This window comes from Ovis aries, chromosome 1, assembly GCF_016772045.2.
Source record: "Ovis aries strain OAR_USU_Benz2616 breed Rambouillet chromosome 1, ARS-UI_Ramb_v3.0, whole genome shotgun sequence".
NCBI lineage: Eukaryota > Metazoa > Chordata > Mammalia > Artiodactyla > Bovidae > Ovis > Ovis aries.
The window spans coordinates 63529466-63555070 of NC_056054.1; the positions used below are offsets into that span (position 1 = coordinate 63529466).

A 25605-nucleotide genomic window follows, 5' to 3' on the forward strand; every position below is an offset into this window, starting at 1 on the left:
TTTTAATTTTTGCTCCAGACAGAATTATCTATAGGAAAAAAAGCAGCAGACATGCCTGGATAAAACAGACTGGAAAACAGGAAAGCTTTATTAGCTTGTTTGGTGTCTTAGTCCATTTTGCTTGTTTGGCTATAACAAAATATCATAGACTGAGAGGCTTACTCACAGCAGAAATTTCTCACGGTTCTGGAGACTGGAAGTCCAGGATCCAGGCACCAGCAGAACTGGCCCACTTCCTGGTTCACAGACAGGCATCTTCTTTCTGTGTCCTCTCATGGAAGAAAGAAGGGAACTCTCTAGGGTCTTTTGATAAGAGCACTCATCCCATTTATTAGGGCTCCAACCTAATGATCTAATAATTACTCCCAAAGGCCTTACCTTTTAACACTTCCACATTTGGGGTCAGGATTTTAACATATGAATTTGGGAGGGACATAAAAATTCAGTCCATTGAATTAAAACATTCAGTCCATTTTTTTTTTTCCTTTCCCAGAATCCTGAACTTTTAGGCATGTATGAAGCTAAACAGAAATCTGTTAGGCAGCTTCATTAGGGAAATGAGAGGATATGGGATTCCTCACTACTTTCTAACAGGTGTGCAACAGGTAAATCACTGGTTTACACTTACAACACTAAAAGTATTTTTCACTTCAGTTCAGTTCAGTCGCTCAGTCGTGTCCGACTCTTTGCGACCCCATGAATTGCAGCACACCAGGCCTCCCTGTCCATCGCCAACTCCCAGAGTTCACTCAGACTCACGTCCATCGAGTCCGTGATGCCATCCAGCCATCTCATCCTCTGTCATCCCCTTCTCCTCCTGCCCCCAATCCCTCCCAGCATCAGAGTCTTTTCCAATGAGTCAACTCTTTGCATGAGGTGGCCAAAGTATTGGAGTTTCAGCTTTAGCGTCATTCCTTCCAAAGAAATCCCAGGGCTGATCTCCTTTAGAATGGACTGGTTCGATCTCCTTGCAGTCCAAGGGACTCTCAAGAGTCTCCTCCAACACCACAGTTCAAAAGCATCAATTCTTTGGCGCTCAGCTTTCTTTATAGTCCAACTCTCACATCCATACATGACCCCAGGAAAAACCATAGCCTTGACTAGATGGACCTTTGTTGGCAAAGTAATGTCTCTGCTTTTCAATATGCTATCTAGGTTGGGCAAAACTTTTCTTCCAAGGAGTAAGCGTCTTTTAATTTCATGGCTGCAGTCACCATCTGCATTGATTTTGGAGTCCCCAAAAATAAAGTCTGACACTGTTTCCACTGTTTCTCCATCTATTTGCCATGAAGTGATGGGACTGGATGCCATGATCTTCGTTTTCTGAATGTTGAGCTTTAAGCCAACTTTTTCACTCTCCTCTTTCACTTTCATCAAGAGGCTTTTTATTTCTTCTTCACTTTCTGCCATAAGGGTGGTGTCATCTGCATATCTGAGGTGATTGATATTTCTCCCAGCAATCTTGATTCCAGCTTGTGCTTCTTCCAGCCCAGCGTTTCTCATGATGTACTCTGCATATATTTTTATGCTCCTTTTTTTGTGGTGGTGGGAATAAAGCAGGAGATGGGAATGGGGTGGGGAAGAGGAAAGTGGAAGGAAGAATTACACTTCAACCATTCAGAATGAGTATATATAGTCAGCTGATGCTATATCGTCAATGATTAGTAAGGTCCATTGCTGAAATTTTAGGAACTCAAAACAAAAATTCTCTCTTCCACAGGCAGAGTGTTTGTTCATGAATGGGCCCATTTCCGTTGGGGTGTGTTTGATGAATATAACAATGAGAAACCCTTCTACATAAATGGGCAAAGTCAAATTGAAGTAACAAGGTTAGTGATTTTTCACATGTTTAAAATTCATTGTTTATTTTTTGATTCTAAATTAGTTTAACATGGCAGCTAAAACTTAATTGACAATTTTGAAATTTTATTGTATTTTTAAAAATTTGTAAATATTTATGTGGTCAAATATCAAAACAATATAAAAAGTTATACTCATATATCATGCTCCCACCACTCTCTTCACCCTATTCTCTTTTCATCCCCTCTAGGTCACCCACCTTATTTGTGTTTTTTTTAGGAAATTTGAAATAAATATTAACACATATTTCTAATATAATATAATCTAATATAACAAATATTAACATAATATTTTCTTCACTTTTTTCCTTTAATTGCATAGTGTTCCACTGTATGATATACCATAATTTTTCAACCAGGCCCTTATTGTTAAACAAATGAGTTGTTCACAATGTCTGTTATTACTACAGGTTGTAATGATACATATATATATGACCTTCCCTGGTGACTCAGATGGTAAAAAGTCTACCTGCAATGCAGGAGACCTGGGTTCAACCACCGGGTCAGGAAGATCCTCTGGAGAAGGAAATGGCAACCCATTCCAGTATTCTTGCCTGGAAAATCCCATAGACAGAGGAGCCTGGCCGGTTACTGTCTGTGGGGTCGCAAAGAGTTGGACACAACTGAGCGACTTCACTTCACGATATTTGTTATTACTACAGGTCATAATGATATATATATTATATATATTATTTCCATTTTATACAGGCAGATCTGTGTATCTATTGAACAGCTTCTAACAATTACCAGGTCATAGGGTAATTTTAATTGTAACTTTGGTAGATACTGATTCTTCTCCTGAAAGTTATAGGTTTTTCATCCCATCAACAGTATTGAGACTGTTAAATTAAGAAGGAATCCTTTATCATCATTACCTGTTCACCCTCTTCTTCCTCTGATGTCCAATGGCAATGAGCTCAAAGAAGCCCCTGATTCAGGATATCACCACTCATGCTTTCCTAGGGCCTCCAAAAGTTCATGGGGATTTCTTAGTAGCTTTTGCTTTAACCTTGTTTAGCTGGTAAATCCCTTGGCAAAACAGAGCTTCTCATCAGAATCAAATGTTTGAAAATAAAGTGGAGTGCATTTATAAATTAATGACCTTTCTTGATAGTTTTAAAAATGTTTTATGTGTATCTAGCAATCTACAATCCTCAAAACAAATTATTTTATGAACCAATGAAAAAGAAACATAAGTTTTTATAAAACCAATTTCTCTTACTACTTTAGGTGTTCATCTGACATTGCAGGCATTTTTGTATGTGAGAAAGGTCCCTGCCCCCAAGAAAATTGTATTATTAGCAAGATTTTCCAAGAAGGATGCATGTTTATATACAATAGCACTCAAAATGCAACTTCATCGATTATGTTCATGCAAAGTTTATCTTCTGTAAGTATGATCTTAGAATAACAAACTCCCACAATACACCACCTTTTCCCAAGACAGACTGATATGTTTTAAGCATTTAAACAAAAAGGAAATTAAGATTCACTACATTTTAAATCTTGGGGAACCTTAGAGTTAATCTAGTTTTTACTTTACAGATTAAAAAAAAAAACCTCAGCATCCCCCTCATCCCACACACACAGTCCAAGGTAATCAGTAAAAACAGATACCTTTATAAAAGTGATCATTTGCTCTCCAAGGAAGATGGTTTAACAAGGAGAATCCAGAAGTCTTCAAAAAATTTCTTGTATAGTGCTTCTCCTGTATCCTTTTATGGGAAAGTATACCAGGGGTTAATGACAGAGATGTAATTCATGATTATATTTCTCACATTTGAGGTAGAAAACCATTTTTATTTACATGGAATTCCCTAATTCTCTTTCCCTCATTTTGCATATTCTAGAACTTAAAAAGAAAAGTCTGTTGTTACCAAGGGAAGTCAACTAACCCTTAGCTTTACAGGTTCAAAACTCAGTCTTGTCAGTATTCCCCACTAACTGACAAGAAACTTGTGTAGGAATCCAGAACACATTTGTAATATTATTCTTTAAAAAGAGTACTCTGCCAGGGAGATCTGACACTTGTGTCTTCTAGCCAGTTCATTTTCTATTTGAAGGGACCATCATGGAACAGCCAAATTCCACCCAGAGGCCTGCTTTGGCTTTGAGAGTGTGAAATCATAAAGGAGGGAGTTAGGAGATTCTGAGATTCAGTTCCATCAGCCTTCATAGCCTGATACATTTTCCCAGCTTCATCATCTCTGTGGGTCACTTCCTCTCCCATAGGCTGGGAACACTATGGGCAGTGTGCCGGTGAGGTGTTCTGTCTCTGTGGCTGACCCAATGTTCCTTGGATTGACACATTCATTTTTTCAGATAGGTTTTTTTTTTTTTCCTTCAGTCCAATTTTAGCCAAGGCTAAGAGTCAGTCTGTAACTTTAAGGTGACTTTTCATATTTCTTATCCAATTCATTATGCTTTAAATTTACAGGTTCAATATCTCAAGCCAAGCTAATTCCATGTTATTTAATCCACATTGTTTATGGCTAGTACTGTCTTTGTGATCATTTGAAAGCCCTACTCATTAATATCATCAGAAAAGTTTCACCATCTCCTAACCATAGTCATGAAATATAAAGAGTTAAAAACAACAAACAGGTTCTATCTTGTCTTCCCATCCTACTAAGAAACTTGTGTCTTTATGCAATGGTTAACTTTTTGAAACTTCAGCTTATTTTCTAAGAACTTAGACTCAAGATTAGAGAGTCTATAAGATTTCTAATTTTAGCTCTAAGCTTCCATGGCTCTATTAGCAGAAAGCATTTACTCTTCATAGGAATATAGCCCCTGGGAAGTAGATAACACATTACTTTTGAATGTAAATCATGCCTTTAAAAGGGGTGCTGCCATAGGTTTAGTATTTTTATATGAATTATGGCCATATCTCCAAATGAGGGGAAGATCAGGAAATAGATTTCAGTTGCTTTTCTCCTTATCTTATTCTTACATAGATCAGTATTTGAACTAACTTAATATATGTTTACTGATCAATAGATAGAGATGCAGTGGTTATTAAATATGATTTCAAGGAATAGCTGACCAAGATCACATCTCCTGGGGTGTTTTCTTTAACACATTATCATGCTAAGGAATGAGAATTGGGTTTTATTTTTTTTAAGACTAAGTTATTTATACACGGTCTACTCTCTCTGTTATCTAAGGGCAAATAAAATTTAATAGAGATTGATCACAATACCTCGAGGGTGCCAGTGTTCGAAGCAAAGGGTGTCAAGGTTTATTTTTGAAATGGCATTCTTGAGGTAAAGATGGACATTGCTGTAGCCCTTCTGATTTCTCTTGTTTCAGCTCATCTTTCCTTTTACTTTTAGTTGTCTGAGAATGAGTAGTATGTCTAGTATGAGAGGAGTATTTTTATTTTCTAAGTATTTTTACTTTGTTCTTTTTCTAGGTGGTTGAATTCTGTAATGCAAGTACCCACAACCAAGAAGCTCCAAACAAACAGAACCAAATGTGCAGCCTCAGAAGTGTCTGGGATATAATCACAGACTCTGACGACTTTAGCAACAGTCTTCCCATGAATGGGACGGAGCTTCCACCTCCTCCCACTTTCTCTCTTGTGCAGGCTGGGGACAGAGTGGTCTGTTTAGTGCTGGATGTGTCCAGCAAGATGGCAGAGGTAACATCTGGACCAAGATGATTATAAACCACTCATCCCCTTTTTTCTATCAGTTTTTAATTTCTTTTCTTTTCAGAGGGTAAGGGCAAGGAAAGGTGAGGGCAAATGTTTGGAGTATTTATGGGCATCATCTCTTCTTGCACATGAGAGAAACAGATGTGGCCCAGAAATTGAGATACTGCAGATAAATAAAATGCACAAGTAATTTCCAGCCCTTATTTTTGCTATTAATTGCAATCTTTTCCAACAAAAACCCTCTACAAAACTCTGACATACTGAAGGCGCCTTTTTGACCACATTCCACTCACTGGTAAACACCCTTCCTGAGGCAATAGACTGAGTTTGCAGTTAAATGTGCATATCCACTACATGTGTATTTTCTATGTCATTGTGTACAGAGAACCATATCTCAGTCATCTCTAATCTAGCAGCCTTCCAGAAACCCACTCTCCAAAGCTCCACAATTCCTAGGCAGTGTTAGACATTTGAAAATGAAAGTCGCTCAGTTGTGTCTGACTCTTTGCGGCCCCATGAACTGTACAGTCCATGGAATTCTCCAGGCCAGAATACTGGAGTGGGTAGCCTTTCCTTTCTCCAGGGCACTTCCCAACCCAGGGATTGTACCCAGGGTTCCCACATTGCAGGCAAATTCTTTACCAGCTAAGCCACAAGGGAAGCCCAAGAATACTGGGATGGGTAGCCTATCCCTTCTCCAGTGAATCTTTCTGACCTAGGAATCAAACTGGGGTCTCCTGCATTGCAGGCAGATACTTTACCAATTGAGCTATCAGGGAAGCCCATTAGAGGTTTTGTCTCTGGAATCGGGCAGATGTGCTTTGAGTCCTGGCTCCTTCACTTACTGTCTGTGTAATCAAGAGCAAATAACCTCTCTGGAAGCTCAGTTTTCTCAACTGGTAAAACAGAGACAATAATACCTATTTCATTGTTGGGACAGAGCCAGTTCATACTGACTCACAGGAGTCAACTGTTAAATTTTTAGGAAATTTGCAAGTTGTAAATACAGCCATTATTAAAAATTAAACTATGTAAACTTATAATTAAATAAAATATTGAAATAAGCATAATAAATGCTCAAAATTCATTAGTTCCTAATTATTTTTCTATTATTTCTACTGCTTTGCATTGCCTAAAAATTAAGAATGGGTTTATTAGGTAGACACATGAAAATTATATGAAATTCAAATTTTAGCATCCATACTAAAATTTTATTGGATGACAGCAACACTCATTTGTTTACATATTATCCATGGCTGCTTTAGTACTAAAATAGCAGAGTTGAATAGTTGCTGAAGGGAATATATGTCCCACCCAGCCTAAAATGTTTACTATCAGATCCTTTATAGAAAATGTCTGCTGATCCCAGATATAGGCTCTTGAGGTTCTTTCTGGTCTATCCTATCTCTGTGTCTGCTCCTGCATATCTCTTCCCAACTGTGCACTCAGTGACATTAGGTTGACAACTTAAACCAGTCACAGTGGGAATATTTTACCCCACAGAAACTGCAACAAACCCAGGATTTTCCCCCCTCTCTCTTTTGACCAGAAAGCCATTTTATAACATTTACCAGAACACTGCTAACTACTTCATAGGATTGTTGAGAGGATAATGAGATAGTTGATATGAAGTTTTTGGTTTATAAGTGGCAACTGTTATTTTATTATAGTATTGAATACTTTAAGGAAGGGTTTATCCTCTTGCATTCTCTGGATCAGTTGTTTTGGAAATCTGGGTTTGATCCCTGGGCTGGGAAGATCCCCTGGAGAAAGGAATGGATACCCACTCAGATATGGAGGCTGGTAACACAAGAGTAATAAAAGAGAGCTTCAAGTTTCTGGCTTCACTAGTTAGAAGTAGGGGTCATGACTACGATATTAGCAATAGCTACTATTTACTGAATGCTTACTGTGTATCCATTTCACAGATAAGAAACTGCAGCTAAAAAGGATAAGTAATTTCTCTATGGTCACACTATTAGTAAAAGTTGAAGGCATATTCGGAGTCCTTGTTTTATCTACTCTACCAGTTTACCTCTCAATATTGAAAGAAACAATATTTGGGAAGGAGGGCAATGAATTCAACGTGTGTAGATTTTGAAACACCTATGGGATGTTAAATTAGTGGTATTCCTAAGCAGTGTGAAAAGCAGGTCCAGATGTTAAGGGAGATGTGTAGTTTGGAGACAGAGACCAGAATCATAATTGAACAGGTGGTCTCTGAAGCTCGGCTTGTTGCTCCTGCAGCCTCCAAGACAAGTGACCCTAATGAGTTTATCACTAGCATCACCTGCCCAAACGCAGTCAGTAATATTAGTATTACTTTATACTTAGTATTTCAAGGTGCAACTATTGTCATATACATATCTTAGTTGATCCTTATGGTAATTCTATTTTAATAAGTAGGAAAGAATATTAATTCCTCCAATTTACAGATGGGATGCCCAGTCTAAGATAAACATGGTAACAGAGGGTAGTGCTAGAATAGATACCTGACTGCTGTTCCTCTCTACCATAAGGTCTTTGCAATGTTTCCTCTTACTCAGGATGAATTTTCAAAGAAGAAATTACAAACCAAGTCTCTATTGGCTCTACAGATCTTTGAATTCGGATAGGAGAGAAACAGTGGATATATGTGGCAATGGCACCCCACTCCAGTACTCTTGCCTGGAAAATCCCATGGACAGAGGAGACTGGTAGGCTGCAGTCCATGAGGTCGCTAAGTGTCGGACATGACTGAGCAACTTCACTTTCACTTTTCACTTTCATGCATTGGAGAAGGAAATGGCAACCCACTCCAGTGTTCTTGCCTGGAGAATCCCAGGGACGGCGGAGCCTGGTGGGCTGCCATCTATGGGGATGCACAGAGTCAGACACGACTGAAGCGACTTAGCAGCAGCAGCAGCAGCAGCAGCAGGGAATGGTTAAGTATGAACAGCATCTTGGGGGCAGAGTTCCAAATCATACCACCCTCCCTGAAAAACATTCATTTTTGAGCCTGCAATATCAAACAATATTCTAGCATCATATCAATCTTTACAACTCAAAAAATCATAATCTGACATCTCTAAAAAATTAGCAGAGATATTTGCTAATTGAATTACTAAGTCATACTTTTGTCTACCAACCAAATGTTATTATCTTTCTTTTTTCCTTTTTGAAACATAGGCTGACAGACTCCTTCAACTGCAACAAGCAGCAGAATTTTACTTGATGCAGATTGTTGAGATTCATACCTTTGTGGGCATTGCCAGTTTTCATAGCAAAGGGGAGATCAGAGCCCAGCTACACCAAATTAACAATGATGATGACCGAAAGTTGCTGGTTTCATATCTGCCTGTCACCGTATCAGCTGAAGCAGAAACCAGTGTTTGCTCAGGGCTGAAGAAGGGATTTGAGGTACAGTAGAGCTCCCTAAGACTCGGATCACCATCACTTTCCTTTCTCTCACTTCATATCTGAGGTTGCCTCTGATTTGGGGAAATCTGTTGCAATGTTGTCACAGTGTCAAATATAGGAAAATAATAATGGATTAAGTTTAAGATCAGGAACCACAACTTCCTCATTGCTGAATCCCCTGCACCTAGTAAAAGGCATATAACATTAAATAGTTGCTTCAGAAATATTTGTTGAAGCAATGAGTAAATAAACGAACACAATGGTCAGGGTTGGGACATCAGTATCATCTGAATAATTTCTAACACTGCCCCTATCCATTCTGGGACTGTGGCCATTGTTATCCTTGGATTTTCCAAACAAAATCAGCATGTCTGGCTCCTGCCTACAGTCATACTAGAATTTAAGCATATGAATATCAGTTAAAGTCAGAGGTATGTTTCAAGAATAACAGAGTTCATCTAAATCAGCATAAGTTTGGATTTGACACTGAGGATACAACCATTTGTTAAACATCTAGTAGCAAGCAGAACAAAATTGCAATTGTTGCTGATCATGGGTAAGTGTTTCTCAACCTTGGCTGCCCATCAAAATCACCTGGGGATACGAAACTTCTGATATCTCGGTCTCACTCTGAGAGATTCTGTTTTAATTTATTTGGGGTATGATCAGGCCATTAAAAATTTTAAAGTTCTCATCTGATTCTAATGTATAGCCACTGCTCTAGGTCCTTGTATTGGCCACTTACTGGATCTCAGAAGCAAGGATCTCACACTATAATGTTCTCCCATAACCTCTACGATGGACACTGTTCTAAACTAGGGCATCTCATAGTGATTTGAACAGGAAGAAGCCCTATCCATGAGTAAGCTGACAATGGTGTGTAGGGTGGCAGGTGCTCTGATGGGGTGAGGTAAGGACTGAGCACAGATGGGCATGGAGAGTGCAGGGACCCATAGGGGACCTGGGAGAGGAAGAAGCCCTACTTATGGGGAATTCGCAATGAAAGCAAATTCTTCTGCCTAGTAAGGCAATCTGAATTACACCTCCTCCTAAATGACTGATACCCTGTGTTCAGGTGGTTGAAAAACTGAATGGAAAAGCCTTTGGCTCTGTGATGATATTAGTGACTAGTGGAGATGATGAGCATATCACCAACTGCTTCCTCACTGCTCTCAGCAGTGGTTCAACTATCCATACCATTGCCCTGGGTTCATCGACGGTCAAAAACCTGGAGGAACTGTCACATCTTACAGGTAAGTAAATTCCTGGGAACATATTCTAGAGAATTTCCTTTCAACTTGAATATTCCGAACAGCCATGAAACGCATATAATGTGAGCAAAATACAGGGCTTAATTGAAAGAAAAAAATATGAAGAGTTTTCTTAGAAAAAAACACAACAATTCAGTGCTAAATTCTGTCAAAAATTTGATGACTTTTTTGTACTTTCCTTAGAAAGTGCCAATTATATACATCTAATGAAAATATTATTACTCCTTCCTTGTTAAACCAACCTGAGTATGTATAATCAAGGAGCTAAAAGTGTGTTTAAATGCACTAAATTCTATGATAAGATCACACGCAATATTAAACATACATCTTTTTGTTTTAAATGAGGCATAAGATAATTTTATCTTATATTCAATAAAAAAGGAGTATGCTAACTTGAAAATTAGGTTTTATTGAATTATGTTTGACAATAATGTTTTCAGAATGTAAATATAAACACATAGTGATAGAAATAGGTAGCAATTAACCTAGATTGTCTAGGAATTATATTCATTAAATATTTATTGAATCCATTAAATATTTATTGAGTTTTTATTGCATACTGGATAGAACTCTAGATTCTACAATTACAGCCATTAATAGAACAGACAAAGCCACCTGACTCGGCCATCCACTCACCACGTGATTGTATAGGATGCCTTGTATAGAAAGCCAAGCACAGCTCCTGTTTTCCCCAAACTCACCCTCTTAAGCAAAGGAAGTTTGCTAGGAAAGGCCTATCATTTTATCTTTTGTATTACTTTACATTTTAATAGCTAACATCCCACTTGTGTATTTCAGGAGGTTTAAAGTTCTTTGTTCCAGATAAATCCAATTCCAATAGCATGATTGATGCTTTCAGTAGAATTTCCTCAGGAACCGGAGACATTTTTCAACAACATATTCAGGTCAGAATTTCCTCAGTATTTTATTTACAGATGGGTGAAAGAGGAGCAAGAAAAATAGATGAATTGTGCTAACTGCCTCACTAACCTTATTTGAATATGTAACAGTCCTTGTTAAATTAAAAGAAGGCTTTTAATGAGCTTCTTAACCTCACTAGAACCAGGCTTCATCTTTATCTGATGTCTATACTTCTCCGACCTACAAGTCATCTCACAGATGGTGAGTGAACCTCCCAAGTTAATGGCTTGATGGGAGCAATGAAGTCAGTAAAATATTGTAAGAAAACATTTAACATGAAGATTATGTGTACACAGTAAAAGCAATGATCAGAATTCTATCATTAGATGTGGAAAAAGATGAATTTTAAATGACAATATATATTTTAGATTAGAGTACAATTTGCTCTCCTGAATAATATTTCTACCTTTGATTTTCTCTCTAATAATATGAGATAAAAACAAATATTCAAGAAAGTAAAAGAAAAAAATTAACAAATATTGTTCATATGACTCAAATTAGTTTCTAGACTTGGCCACCTCTCCCTCATTCTTTACATGTCATTAGCCCCATAGACTATGGGCAGAAACTATATCTAATCTCCTTCAACAGTACAGAGTACACCACATAGTGTGTTTGGCACAGTAGTCAGCAACCAGGAACACTTGTGAAATTGGTTTGGACAAATAACCCACAGTATCTTTGCTGTTATTCACCAATAAAATTTTATGTTCTTTACAAGTCTGAGCAACTTTACAGTGTTGCTAATGTATTTATTTAATAAATAATTTTTCAAAGTTATGTGTAGATTTATATCCCTTGTGAATGCACAGCAATTAAATGAAGAGGATCTGGTGTCAGCTAGCCTGGGCTCTACACCCATTTCACCTTCTTGCTGTGTGGCAGCTTCGTTCCCTAAGTCTCAACGATTTCATCTGTGAAATGTGAGTGACCAGGGCATTCACCTCAGACGGCTTTGTTATGCCTTCTGAGGACAATGTGAACAATATGAACACATGGACAATGTTTTGCTAAATTTTTGCATTTACTTTTTATAACATTTTTAAAATTTCATATTATTAAAGAGAAAATCAAAGGTAGGAAGTTTTTTTTTTTTTTTTCAGGAAAATCAAAGGTAGGAAGATTTTTTTTTTCAGAATAAGCCTCTTATCCTCCTACATCAGAGGGCAGACAGAATGAAAACCACAATCACAGAAAACTAACCAAACTGATCACATGGACCACAGCCTTGTCTAACTGAATGAAACTATAAGCCATCCATGTAGGGCCACCCAAGACAGATGGGTCATAGTGGAGAGTTCTGACAAAACGTGGTCCATAGGAGAAGGGAATGGCAAACCACCTAAGCGTGAATAGTGTGAAAAGGCAAAAAGATAGGACACTGAAAGATGAACTCCTCAGGTCACTAGGTGCCCAATGTGCTACTGGAGAAGTGTGGAGAAATAGCTCCAGAAGGAATGAAGGTGCTGAGCCAAAGTGGAAACAGCTCCCAGCTGTGGATGTGACTGGTGATGGAAGTAAAGTCCAAAGCTGTAAAGAGCAATATTGCATATGAACCTGGAAGGTTAAGTCCATGAATAAAGGTAAATTGAAAGCGGTCAAACAGGATATGGTAAGAGTGAACATTGACATTTTAGTAACCAGTGAACTAAAACAGACCAGAATGGGCAAATTTAACTCAGCTGACCATTATACCTACTACTGTGGGCAAGAATCCCTTAGGAAAAATGAAGTACCTGTCATAGTCAACAAAAGAGTCCAAAATGAAGCACTTGGATGCAATCTCAAAAATGATAGAATGATTTCTGTTCATTTCCAAGGTAAACTATTCAAAATCACAATAATCCAAGTCTATGCCCAACCACTAATGCCTAAGTAACTGAAGTTGAATCGTTCTATGAGGACCTATAAGACCTTATAGAACTAACACCAAAAAGATGTCCTTTTCATCACAGGGGACTGGAAGGGAAAAGTAGGAAGTCAAGAGATACCTGGAGTAACTGGCAAGTTCAGCTTTGGAATAAAAAAATGAAGCAGGGCAAAGGCTAACAGAGTATTGCCAAGAGAATGCACTGGTCATAGCAAACACCCTCTTCCAACAACACAAGAGACAACTCTACACATAGACATCACCAGATGGTTGACACCGAAATCAGATTGATTATATTCTTTGCAGCCAAAGATGGAGAAGCTCTATACAGTGAGCAAAACAATACCAGGAGCTGACTGTGGCTCAGATCATGAATTCCTTATTGCCAAATTCATACTGAAATTGAAGAAAGTAGGGAAAACACCTAGACCATTCAGGTATGACCTAAATCAAATCCCTTACATTTATACAGTGGAAGTGAGAAATAGATTTAAGGGACTAGATCTTATAAACAGAGTGCCTGAAGAACTAGGGAAGGAGTTTCATGACATTGTGCAGGAGGCGGTGATCAAAACCATCCCCAAGCAAAGAAATGAAAAAAGGCAAAATGGTTGTCTGAAGAAGCCTTACAAACAGCTGAGAAAAGAAGAGAAGCAAAAGGCAAAGGAGAAAAGGAAAGATATACCCATCTGAAAGCAGAGTTCCAAAGAATAGCAAGGAGCGATAAGAAAACCTTCCTCAATGATCAATGAAAAGAAATAGAGGAAAACAACAGAATGGGAAAGACTAAGACAAAAGACTAAAACAGTAGAATGGGAAGACAAAGATCTCTTCAAGAAAATTAGAGATACCAAAGGAACATTTCATGCAAAGATGAGCACAATAAAGGACAGAAATGGTATGGACCTAACAGAAGCAGAAGATATTAAGAAGAGGTGGCAACAATACACAGAAGAACTATGCAAAAAAGATCTTAATGACTCAGATAACCACGATAGTGTAATCACTCACCTAGAGCCAGACATCCTGGAATGTGAAGTCAAGTGAGCCTTAGGAAGCATCACTATGAACAAAGCTAGTGGAGGTGATGAAATTCCTGCTGAGCTATTTCAAATCCTGAAAGATGGTGCTGTGAAAGTGCTGTGCACAATGTGCCAGCAAATATGGAAAACTCTGCAGTGGCCACAGGACTGGAAAAGGTCAGTCAGTTTTCATTCCAATCCCAAAGAAAGGCAATGCCGAAGAATGCTCAAACTACCACACAGTTGCACTCATCTCACATGCTAGCAAAGTGATGCTCAAAATTCTCCAACCTAGGCTTCAACAGTATGTGAACCAAGAAGTTTCAGATGTTTAAGCTGGATTTAGAAAGGGCAGAGGAATCAGAGATCAAACTGTCAACATCTTTTGGATCACAGAAAACAGACACACACACACACACACACACACACACACACACACACACACACACACACACATAGAGTGTTCCAGAAAAACATCTGCTTTATTGACTACATGAAAGCCTTTGACTGTGTGGATCACAACAAACTGGAAAATTCTTCAAGAGATGGGAATACCAGACCATCTGACCTGCCTCCTAAGAAATTGTATGCAGGTCAGGAAGCAACAGTTAGAACTGGACATGGAACAACAGGCTGTTTCCACATTGAGAAAGCAGTACATCAAGGCTGTATATTGCCACCCTGTTTATTTAATTTACATGCAGGGTACATCATGCGAAATTCTGGACTGGATGGAACACAAGCTGCAATCAAGGTTTCAGGGAGAAATATAAATAACCCCAGATATGCAAATGATACCACCCTTATGGTGAAAACGAAGAGAAAGTAAAGAGCCTTAATGAAGGTGAAAGAGGATAGTGAAAAACCTGGGTTAAAACTCAACATTCAGAAAACTAAGATCATGGCATCTGGTCCCATCACTTCATGGCAAATAGATGGGGAAACAATGGAAACAGTGAGAGACTTTATTTTCTTGGGCTCCAAAATCACTGCAGATGCTGACTGCAGCCATGAAATTAAAAGATGTTTGCCCCTTGGGAGAAAAGCTATGACAAACCTAGAAAGCATATTAAAAAGCAGAGACATTACTTGCCAACAAAGATCTGTCTAGTCAAAACTCTAGTTTTTCCAGTAGTCATGTATGGATGTGAGTGTTGGTTCATAAAGAAGGCTGAGTCCTAAAGAATTGATGCTTTCGAATTGTGGTGTTGAAGACTCTTGAGAGTCCCTTGGACAGCAAGGAGATCAGACCAGTTAGTCCTAAAGGAAATCAACCCTGAATATTCACTGAAGGACTGATGCTGAAGCTGAAGCTCCAGTACTTTGGCCACCTGATATGAAGAACCACCTCACTAGAGAAGACTCTGATGCTGGGAAAGATTGAACGCAGGAAGAGAAGGGGAGGACAGAGGACGAGACGGTTGGATGGCATCACTGACTCAATGGACGTAGTTTGCTCCAGGAGATGGTGAAGGACAGGGAAGCCCGGCGTTCTGCAGTCCATGTAGTCGCAAAGAGTCGGACAGGACTAGCGACTGAACAGCACAACGGAGGACTTTCATAAGGATCGTGTAAAGCATTTAGCACAGTGCCTGCCATCGGTATGCAGTCTACATAGGTTACACACACACACAAGTCATAATTGCACACACAGTTTAAATGCATACAGCTTAAAGCAGGACTAAATTATTTTTTGAAAATGTACAAAACCCAGCTGAAACCCATGTCTGATTTCTTATCCAAATACATAATGGTATCTGGACAGATTATATACAAATTAATTAGAGCAGAGTCACAAACAAAAGTAAAAAGAAGCTTGTTTTAACTGCTACTCTGAAGCTAATGTTGATTTGGATAAGAGGCAAATATGAGAACACCTAAAATCTCTTGATAAAAATTAATGAAGTGACATGTGTACTAGCTACAAAAATATTTTATATTTGCTGTGCTTATAATACTTTGCTGAAGTAAATATTTTTATACGAAAAAATATATACTTAGGACATGTTAGAATTAAATGGTTTTTATTTCTGCCAATTCAGTTTTGTCATAAAAACAAAGAAAATAGGAATGATTATGCATATGCTGGAAATTGTCACTTATATACTCTTTCGAACAGCTTGAAAGTACAGGTGAAAATGTTAAACCGCAGCATCAGCTGAAAAACACTGTTACTGTGGATGACAGTGTGGGCAATGACACGACCTTTCTAGTTACGTGGCAGACCAGTGGTCCCCCTGAGCTTGTATTATTTGATCCTAATGGAAGAAAATACAACATGGATGATTTTGTCATCAATCTAGCTTTTCGGACTGCTCGCCTCTGGATTCCAGGAACAGCTAAGGTAGGTGTTGTAAGCTTGTTCATAATGACAACGTTTAGTCAAGCACATGACTTTCGAGTGAATCGCAAAGCTAAATGCATTGTGTAAAAGAAATCAATTCTGATATACCAAAATTCTACTGTAAATTCATGAGGGGATTTTGTGAATGTTCAAAATTTAAAAGGAACAACTAAGGTATGTTCAAAACTTTGAAATGGATACCAAAGCCTTCTCTCAGTTCAGCAGTGAAAATTAGGATTTATGTAGTGCAAATAAGTTTTTGCTTACTTCCTTCTTTACAAAGTCTACATAGAATACTTACCTGTACACTTAGAAAAAAACCCCTCTACCTAGAATTTATAATATAAACACATGCAATACATATGTTTTGGAACACCTCCTATGTGCAGGGTCTTGTTCTAGGTGCTTTACAATAAAATGCCATAATAGGAATAAGAACAGGGTGCTCAGAACACAAGAAGGCATGTGCAGGCAGCAGGGGAAGGAGAATGCTTCCTGAAAGTGAAGACATCGAAATGGAAATATGGAGGACTAAGGAGCAAGAGGTGTAAATGACATTCTCGGCAGAGGAAACAGCACGTAGAAAGGCTTATAGAAAAAGAATACGGCTTTTCATAGAACTGTAAGGACTAGTCTGATGTGGATGAAATACAGAATAACATAGAAAGTGGAGATTTATGGGAAGAAGAGGAGGGCGTGATGGGGCCAGATGGATATACAGGAGTCAATCAGAGGAACAGTTAAAGGGAACCACTAAAGGTTGTAAGCAGGGTGGTAAATTCATTAGATCCACTCTTACACTGCCTGAATGCAGTCCCTCTTCAGGTCTGTTGGCCTTTACCTCCCCTTCACGTGACTGTTGACAGCCTCTGCTAGGTCTTCCAGCCTCTGCACCAGCATCCTTCCTTTCAAGCTCCTTTATTAGAGTGATCATTCTGAAGCACAAATCTTTTCAAATCTGTGTCCTACTCAAAACTCTTTGATGGTCTCAGAATAAAATACATGTGGTTATTATTATATACCAAGCCTATTACTTTCTGGCTTCTGCCTAAACTTATCTCTTTTTTAAAATTATTTTTTAATTTAAAAATTTTAATATAATTTTAAAGGCTACTTTCCATTTACAGTTATTACAAGAGATTGGCTATATTCCCCAGGTTGTACAATATATCCCTGAGCCTCTCTTATATACTATTTGTACCTCGCATTCCCCAACCCCAAGCTTATCTCTTAACCTTTCTCTCAAATACCTTATGCTCTGTCCCTACTTTTCTCCACACTCATCATGTTCTTTTCACACCTGTACACAAGGACCGGAACACTTTACCTGCTTCTTGGTGCTTTTGCCTGATCCCTTTGTCTGGATTAGGTGCCCTGTATCAAAACACTGATTGTGCCCACAGAGAAGTTTTCCATGTGGAGTTTCCACCATGTGTCTGTTACTAATGTTATGAGTACAAAAGCCAAAAAAAAAAAAAAAAAGATAATCTTGTTGCTTGAATTGTGACTTCACTGTAAAATGGTAAAGCATTGTTTCCCAATGAAGAAGGCTGGGTAGGGCATTCGGGCATCTTAATGTTATAGTCAAACCTTAACCCATTGTTCTCTCTTCTTCCTCCTGCTCCACTCTGTTTCTCCTGCTACTTCCAGGGTTTAAGAAGGAGCAGCAGCAGGAATGAGGAAAAAAGGGAATACTTACGGACAATTTTATCAAAAGAACAAATTTCTGCCGCATTGTAGTTTAAGTGTTTTCTTCTAGATATTCTTTTGCAGGTTTCCCTCAGGCAGCCCAGGCAGATAAAGAGAATGGCATCTAGCAATATTTCTATAATTCAACATAGACATTATAAAATCCTGATCTATTAAAAAATAGTATTCCTATTCTTGATCCCTTATAATGCATGTGGATTTTGTTGCTTGAGATTTCTGGGTCTGGGAATATTGAAGGAAGTAGAGGGAAGGAAGGACACTATTGCCTTTTAGTCCAGGTTATCCACAGAAATCATAATTGTCCACTTTATTTGCTATAATTTTTTCCATTATGTAAAAGGAATGAAAACACTGAACCTTCTTTTGGGTGAAGGAGCTCAGATTAATGTTTGCCTAGTACTTTGAAGCTGGACACTTATTACTATTCTCTAAAAATGTGAATCAAATTGTGTCCTTCCCCACAAACAAATTCAGGGTTTAATTCCCTAAAGAGAAAGTGGGTTGTACAGTGAAAGGCATGTAAATACTGAATTTAGTTATCTCTTAACCAGTATTACTCTTCCTGACATTCTTTTGTATTATTTTAGAAAATGCATCAACAAAACAAGAACAATAAACCCTTGGAGGTTAGGCTTGCACTTTAAAATAAGGGTTGATTTTCTTCTTAACAAACGAAGTCTTTGTTTTGCAGCCTGGGCTATGGACTTACACACTGAACAATACCCACCACTCTCCTCAAGCCTTGAAAGTGACAGTGACCTCTCGTGCCTCCCGCTCAGCCATGCCCCCTGCCACTGTGGAAGCCTTTGTGGAAAGAGACAGCACCCATTTTCCCCATCCTCTGATGATTTATGCAATTGTGAGAAGAGGGTTTTATCCCGTTCTCAATGCCACTGTAACTGCTACAATTGAACCAGAGACTGCAGATCCAGTTATGTTGAAACTTTTTGATGATGGAGCAGGTAACAAGGAATTCCATGTCATTTTTCACGTTCTTAAGAGCTGTTCTGATGCCGCAATATCAATATGAAGTTATTTTTTTAATTCTTTAAATTTATATTTTTTCTCACCTAATCTTATGAGATTCTCAAATTGTCATAGTCATTGACATACCAAGTAGCGACAGGTTTCCATCTGCACAGCAAAAGCAAAAAGTGAACTTGGGAAAAGAGAGTCCCCTTGAGGCTCCTGAGCGTGGCTGTGTGTGAGCAGCATTGAGGGAGAAAGTCTCCCACCATTCGGGTCTTGGCTTCCCCTTGTCCTGTGACACTGAGCACATTCAGAAAGGTCACTTGGGAGTAGGCAGGCCCACATTCCTCTCGGATTCACCAGTTTTACTATGCACTGAAATAATTGGATTAGACAATTAAATAGTAAATGAAAACCCCAAAAGGGAGATGCTTGAACTTGTGAGTCATGAGATGTCATAGACTATTCTTTAGTCAACTAGCTCAGTTGATGAGAGAAAATAGCCAGTGCCTTTTACATGTTATTTGATCATGAGAAGACCAGGCCAGCAAGCCTAGGAATCAGGATAGAGATTTTTCCATCACTGGAAAAGCAAAGCAAATAAACCCAAACTCTTCCTCAAAGCACTCATTCTGGATAGAGTTAAGAATTTCATCATCATACCTCATAGCACAGCATCAAGCTGGGCAAAGAGCAGCAGCTGGGCTCTTTCTGACTAACTTGTGTTAACTTTTAAAAACAAACTCCTTTATTGTTTTATCTTTCCTGTTCTGTTCTTTTCCTAATCTAAATTTTCAGAATTACAATAGACCTCAAAGTTTATGTTGGCAGCCCCAGTGTTTGATCTACCAGTAAAATCATATTCCTTCCCTTTGTTGTTTCAAAGGTAAATTTTTTTCAAGAGCCTCGTGTTTGACAACTCATTAGTATCTTGCCATGGCAATCTTGTTTGATATTTATGAAGCAAAAGTTCATTTAAAGGATTTTAGTTCAAGTCCACCTCAGACAATACTAGAGAAGTTCTCTTGTTTTGCCTACTGGAACGGATCCAAACAGCTTTTCAGACTCTGATGCTTATCTCTGGCCACACCTTTCTCTTTTTGTATATAGTCCAAAAGAACACTTGGGCTGGCCTGAAGAACAGATCCTGCTGTCTTATGCTCAATATGCTCAATAGGCTTTTATATTTTTTCCCTGGAACCATTTATATTTATTCCCTGGAACCATTTTATTTATTTGATGTCAAAATTTAAGCCAGATGAAAGCAACAATGAAAAGGCTGTTTAAACATCAAAGTGTAAATTTTGATTTTCCTTCTGTATTTACACACTTGCATATAGTTTTCTAATACTTATTTTTATAATGGAAATAGTATTTATCAGCTAATAAAATGAACAATAATAAAATTTATACGAATAAAATGTCATAATTTAAAATGTACTTTCTTATGCATACTCTCAAGTAATCATCACAATCACCATATGAGATATTATGCCCATTTTACAGGAGAGAAAACTGAGGCTCAGAGGGCTCAGCTACAAAGTGGCAGATCCAGACCTTAAAAAAGTCCCTTGAGGTCCAAGTCAGTGTTCTTTCCCATTTCTTTCTGACTCAGCAATTAAAAGAGGTAACAGTGGTAACCACGGCAGGAAGAGATTTGGCTTTATCATTTGTCAACAAAGATAGACCTTTATAAATAATTAGAACAATAAATATCAAGATCTGACTTCTTTCCAGTACATAAAAACGTTTTCTAAAACTACTATGATCGTAAAGTGCTTAGTGGTTTTTGTTTTAATAGAATATACTCCCATTTTTCTCATGTTAAGAAGCAGCCCTGCTTCTCTAGTTGAGATTCTAGAGCCCTTCGGTGCCGGGCTTGGGTGTGTGGTGTGAGAACCCAACTGACTCTAGAATAGGACAAGCTGCTTGCCCCATGTGACCATCTGCACTTGAATAGTGAATGTGATCTCTGCCTAAGCTACACCTTCTATGGCTGCCCTGGGTCCAGGCTTTGCTGCCATTCAGTCACATACTTGGTTTGGAATTGAATGGCTCTGGAGCTTGGTGGGCTGCCGTCTATGGGGTCGCACAGACTTGGACACGACTGAAGCGACTTGGCAGCAGCAGCAGCAGCTAAGGAGCAATACAAAATGAAGAAAGTATAGCAAGCTTTCAGAATGCCTCCAGAAATAAGGCACATTCTCCTGAAGCAGGCAGATCCCAAAGCCTGTCATACTCCAAGTCAGTGAGCCTCTTCAAATTGAGAACAACAGTTCCATGTATCCTCTAGTGAGGAAATTAAAAAATTTCACATTGTTATATCAACTACCAAAGTTGCTGTTTTTTTAAATCAGGGCTTCGGGGTATTCATAAACATCTTGAATTTGTATGAAAGTGTGTGTTTATGTGCATATATATTTACTCACTGGGATCAGAAAACTTTTACCTCAAAAGGGTCTGTGACTATAAACCAACTTAAGAGTGTATTTGGTTTCTGTGAAAACCTAGTACTATTTTCAGTGATAGAAATGAGAACTCTAAAGGTGATTAAATGCTTTACTAGCACTAAAGCAGGTAGAACTCATTCACCTTTAGAAAATAAATTTTCAGAGGTTAATGAATCACAAGGAGAAATTACAGAGCCAATGAAATTTTTTAACCACTTGATAATGTCAAAAGTAGCTATTAGCATGCCAGCATAGGCTAAAAATTGGGAAAATAAGGAGAATAAATCTTATTTTAGTGATTTAATTAAATGTTAGTAGTCAACTGTAATAAGTACTGACCTTGAGTTTTTTTTTTATATATATAACAGGTGCCGATGTTATAAAAAATGATGGAATTTACTCAAGGTATTTTTTCTCCTTTGCTGTAAATGGTAGATATAGCTTGAAAGTGCATGTCAACCATTCTCCCAGCATACGCACGCTAGCCCACTCTATTCCAGGAAGTCATGCTATGTACGCACCAGGTTACATAACAAATGGTAAGAATCATAAACACTGTGATTTGAATAACATCATTTAGTGTGTGTGTTTCTAGTGAGTGTGTGCATGTGTATGTATTAGAGGTGAATTTCAAAACTCGTGCAAGTCAGTGCATAATTTGTTGATTATCTCTTCAATCCTTAGTGATTTAAGGTAGTGGATAACAGGAAGGCAGTAGGTAATTCCCACGGATTATTTTGACCTTTTTTTGTGACTGTTTTATCAGAATTACTACCAGGCAAGGGGATTAACTGAATTTTCTCAGTTCCAACTCCTATGTTTCTCTATAGAGCTTTAGGGAAAAGGAAGAAGCAAAAAGTTGTTAGCAGTTTAAAGAAGGAAGCAAACAGCCCAAACAATCCACACAGGAAATGAGTTCCTGGAAAAATATGAGTGTAGATATTATGGGAAAGTGAGGGCTTCCTGAAGATGTGCTGCCTTCCTTCAAGATAAAATTGCCAAATACATAGACGATACACATCTCTTTTAAACACCATTATTATAATAGTTCCTGATAGGAAGCAGTGGTTAAAGGATAACAAACAGAAATATGCTGTAGTCTTTAAACATAATCTTAAAAAATGTTTGGAAGCATTCTTATTTGCAAAACAGCAGAATCTTTAAGAATACTTATATGCATTTTAGCAGCTATAGCCAATCATTTGGACTATACAATAGCATGATTCTATATTTTTCTACTATATGTACTTTTCAGTAGAAAACAATTAAGATGCTACAGTGGATTTGCACCTCCTGATATTTTTTGTGTTGCTAGAATATAACTTGCTCTCACCTGTCTTTAAAATAATTTGGATTACTTCAAAACCAACATTAATCAATTCGGAAGGTAACTCAACTTTACTACCAAGATGTGATTTTGTATCTAGATATAATACTTCATTTCTAAATAGATATCTCCTCCTTTATATTATACATCAACATTTTTGAAAACCTACTAAGTGACAGGCTTAGTCCTAGGACACCAGGACTTATTGATATCAAATCAGTAAGACTTGATTCCTATCAAGGAGCTTGCAGACTGCAGACTGGTATCTTTTCTAAAGCCATGAATTTAAAGGATTCAAATATCAGTATCTACAGTACACTGAGAATAGAAGAGTCATATTCAACTCTGCTTCTATCTGTGTACTTCATATAGGCCCTTGATAGCACAGAAATAAAAATTCAGATTTCTCTAAGCATGCCTACCCCACTCCAGTACTCTTGCCTGGAAAATCCCATGGATGGAGGAGCCTGGTAGGCTGCAGGCCATGGGGTCGCTAGGAGTCAAACACGACTGAGCTACTTCACTTTCACTTTTCACTTCCATGCATTGGAGAAGGAAATGGCAACCCACTCCAGTGTTCTTGCCTGGAGGATTCCAGCGACGGGGGAGCCTGGTGGGCCGCCATCTATGCGGTCACACAGAGTCGGACATGACTGAAGCAACTTAGCAGCAGCAGCAAGCATGCCTAGCTCACATAACATTTGTTAGCTTTTTCAGGTGATGACCCTGAACGTGCACAATATGGTACAAAATGACAACTGCTCTGTTTTCACACAGCCAAATCTCCAGACACTGCAGCAACTACTCCCTTCCTCTCCTCCCCAGGGCCTCTGCTGAATCTGCTGTAGATTCCACCCAGCCTGCTCATTCAGAGCTTGAGAGCTCTCCCTTGCATGTTCCCACACTACTGATCCCTCTGAAAAGCATTCAAGAATATTAAAAAGAAATTTTGTTGGTCCCCCTTAAGCTACTATCCACCTCTTTACTCTCTGTCCTCTAGTTCCTTGAAATTAAACCTGTCTGGACCTTCTTGCCCCCAGTTTACTATTCAGCTCACTGCAAGCAGACTTCCAGCCACATGACCATGACTCCACTGGAACTGCTCTGGTTCTAGTTACCAATGACCACCTGCTGTTAAGTCCAAAGGACACATTTCAGTCCTCATTTTACTTGACACAGGTGATTGATTTCTCCTTTGTCATTTCCTGGTTTCTATGATACCACACTCTCTGAATTACATCTTATTCTCTTTTTCCCCTCCTCTTTTTCTACCAAGCCTCTGCTGCTGCTGCTGCTGCTGCTGCTGCTAAGTCTCTTCAGTCATGTCCGACTCTGTGTGACCCCATAGACGGTAGCCCACCAGGCTCCCTCATCCCTGAGATTCTCCAGGCAAGAACACTGGAGTGGGTTGCCATTTCCTCCTCCAATGCATGAAAGTGAAAAGTGAAAGTAAAGTTGCTCAGTCGTGTCCGACACTTAGCGACCTCATGGACTGCAGCCTACCAGGCTCCTCTGTCCATGGGATTTTCCAGGCAAGAGTACTGGAGTGGGTTGCCATTGCCTTCTCTGACCAAGCCTCTAAGCCTCTAAGTGTTGGCAATTATCAGAGCTTAGTCTTAACCTTCTCAGTCTTCTATCTGGAGCCACACTGCCTGAGTTTGAAATCTAGCTCCTCTATTTACCAGTTGTGTGACTTTTGGCAAGTCACTTAGACTGTATACTTAGCTTCATCATCTAAAAACATGGGGGTAATTGTGCTCTCCTCATAGCATTGCTGAAAATGTTAAATAGTTGCTACATGGAAGGTACTTTAAAAAGTGCCTGACATATAGCAAGCACTTGGCAAATGCTATTTGTTTTTACAGCTGAAATTCTTACTGGGCAATATCATTAACCTATACGGCTTTAATAACATCTTTATGCTAATTCCAAATTTGGAGGTTCAAAATTATTAAATGTAGCAATACTTCTTCTTTGAGCTTAAAATCTATGTCTAACTGGCTCCTTGACATCATCAGTTAGGTGATTTACAGGGACCACAAACCTTGAAACTTAAATTTGTCTTCTCCTCTTAGCCTGTTTGTCTTTCCATTTGCTCATTTTAGGAAAGTGGGAGCTATTCTTTTGGTCCTCAACTTTCTCTCCTTTACCATTCCATATTCAAATGCATAACCAGATTTTGCTGATTTTTATCTCTGAAATACATCTAAAAATGCCTGCCTGCCACCCCTCCACTGCTGTTACCAGCCCAAGCTACCATCTTCTTCTATCTGGACTGTTGCAGTAGCCTCACTGCTCGCTATGCTAGTCCATTCTCCGCTGAGAGCAGCCAGAGTGACCTGTCAGAGAGCAACATGACCATATCACTGCTTTGCTTCCCCACAGCATGTAGGATTAAACTATAAAACTATTATAGTGGCCCACAAGGTCCTGCCTGAACTTCTCTCTCCTGTCTCATCTCAAACTATCTTCCTCCTAGATTTAAATTTTTCTAATGTGTAAAACTCTTCCATACCTCAAGATTTTTTACTCAGCTTGTTCTCTCTGCCTGGAATGTTCTTAACCTCTACTCTTTATCTCCCTAATTCCTACTCATACTATAGGAAATCTTTAAATGTTACTTCCCTGATACCACTTTAAATTATTTGTTGTTGCTTAGTTGCTAAGTCCTGTCTAATTCTTTATGACCCCATGGACTGTAGCCCACCCAGCTCCTCTGTCCATGGGATTTCCCAGGCAGGAATACTGGAGTGGGCTGCCATTTCCTTCTCCAGGACATCTTACAGACCCAGGGACGGAACTTGC

The 25605-nt window shown here is 38.7% G+C and overlaps 1 protein-coding gene across 1 annotated transcript in view; it reads left to right on the forward strand.

Annotated features, from left to right (window-relative positions):
- Positions 1 to 25605, forward strand: part of CLCA2 (chloride channel accessory 2) — a 42392-nt gene that overhangs the window by 7217 nt on the left and 9570 nt on the right. Inside the window, exons 4-12 of the mRNA XM_004002155.5 lie at positions 1721 to 1829; positions 3090 to 3249; positions 5275 to 5502; positions 8686 to 8916; positions 9992 to 10169; positions 10986 to 11092; positions 16120 to 16344; positions 18746 to 19016; positions 21842 to 22012. Coding sequence (XP_004002204.3) covers positions 1721 to 1829; positions 3090 to 3249; positions 5275 to 5502; positions 8686 to 8916; positions 9992 to 10169; positions 10986 to 11092; positions 16120 to 16344; positions 18746 to 19016; positions 21842 to 22012 — 1680 coding nt within the window. The remainder of the gene's footprint in view (positions 1 to 1720; positions 1830 to 3089; positions 3250 to 5274; positions 5503 to 8685; positions 8917 to 9991; positions 10170 to 10985; positions 11093 to 16119; positions 16345 to 18745; positions 19017 to 21841; positions 22013 to 25605) is intronic.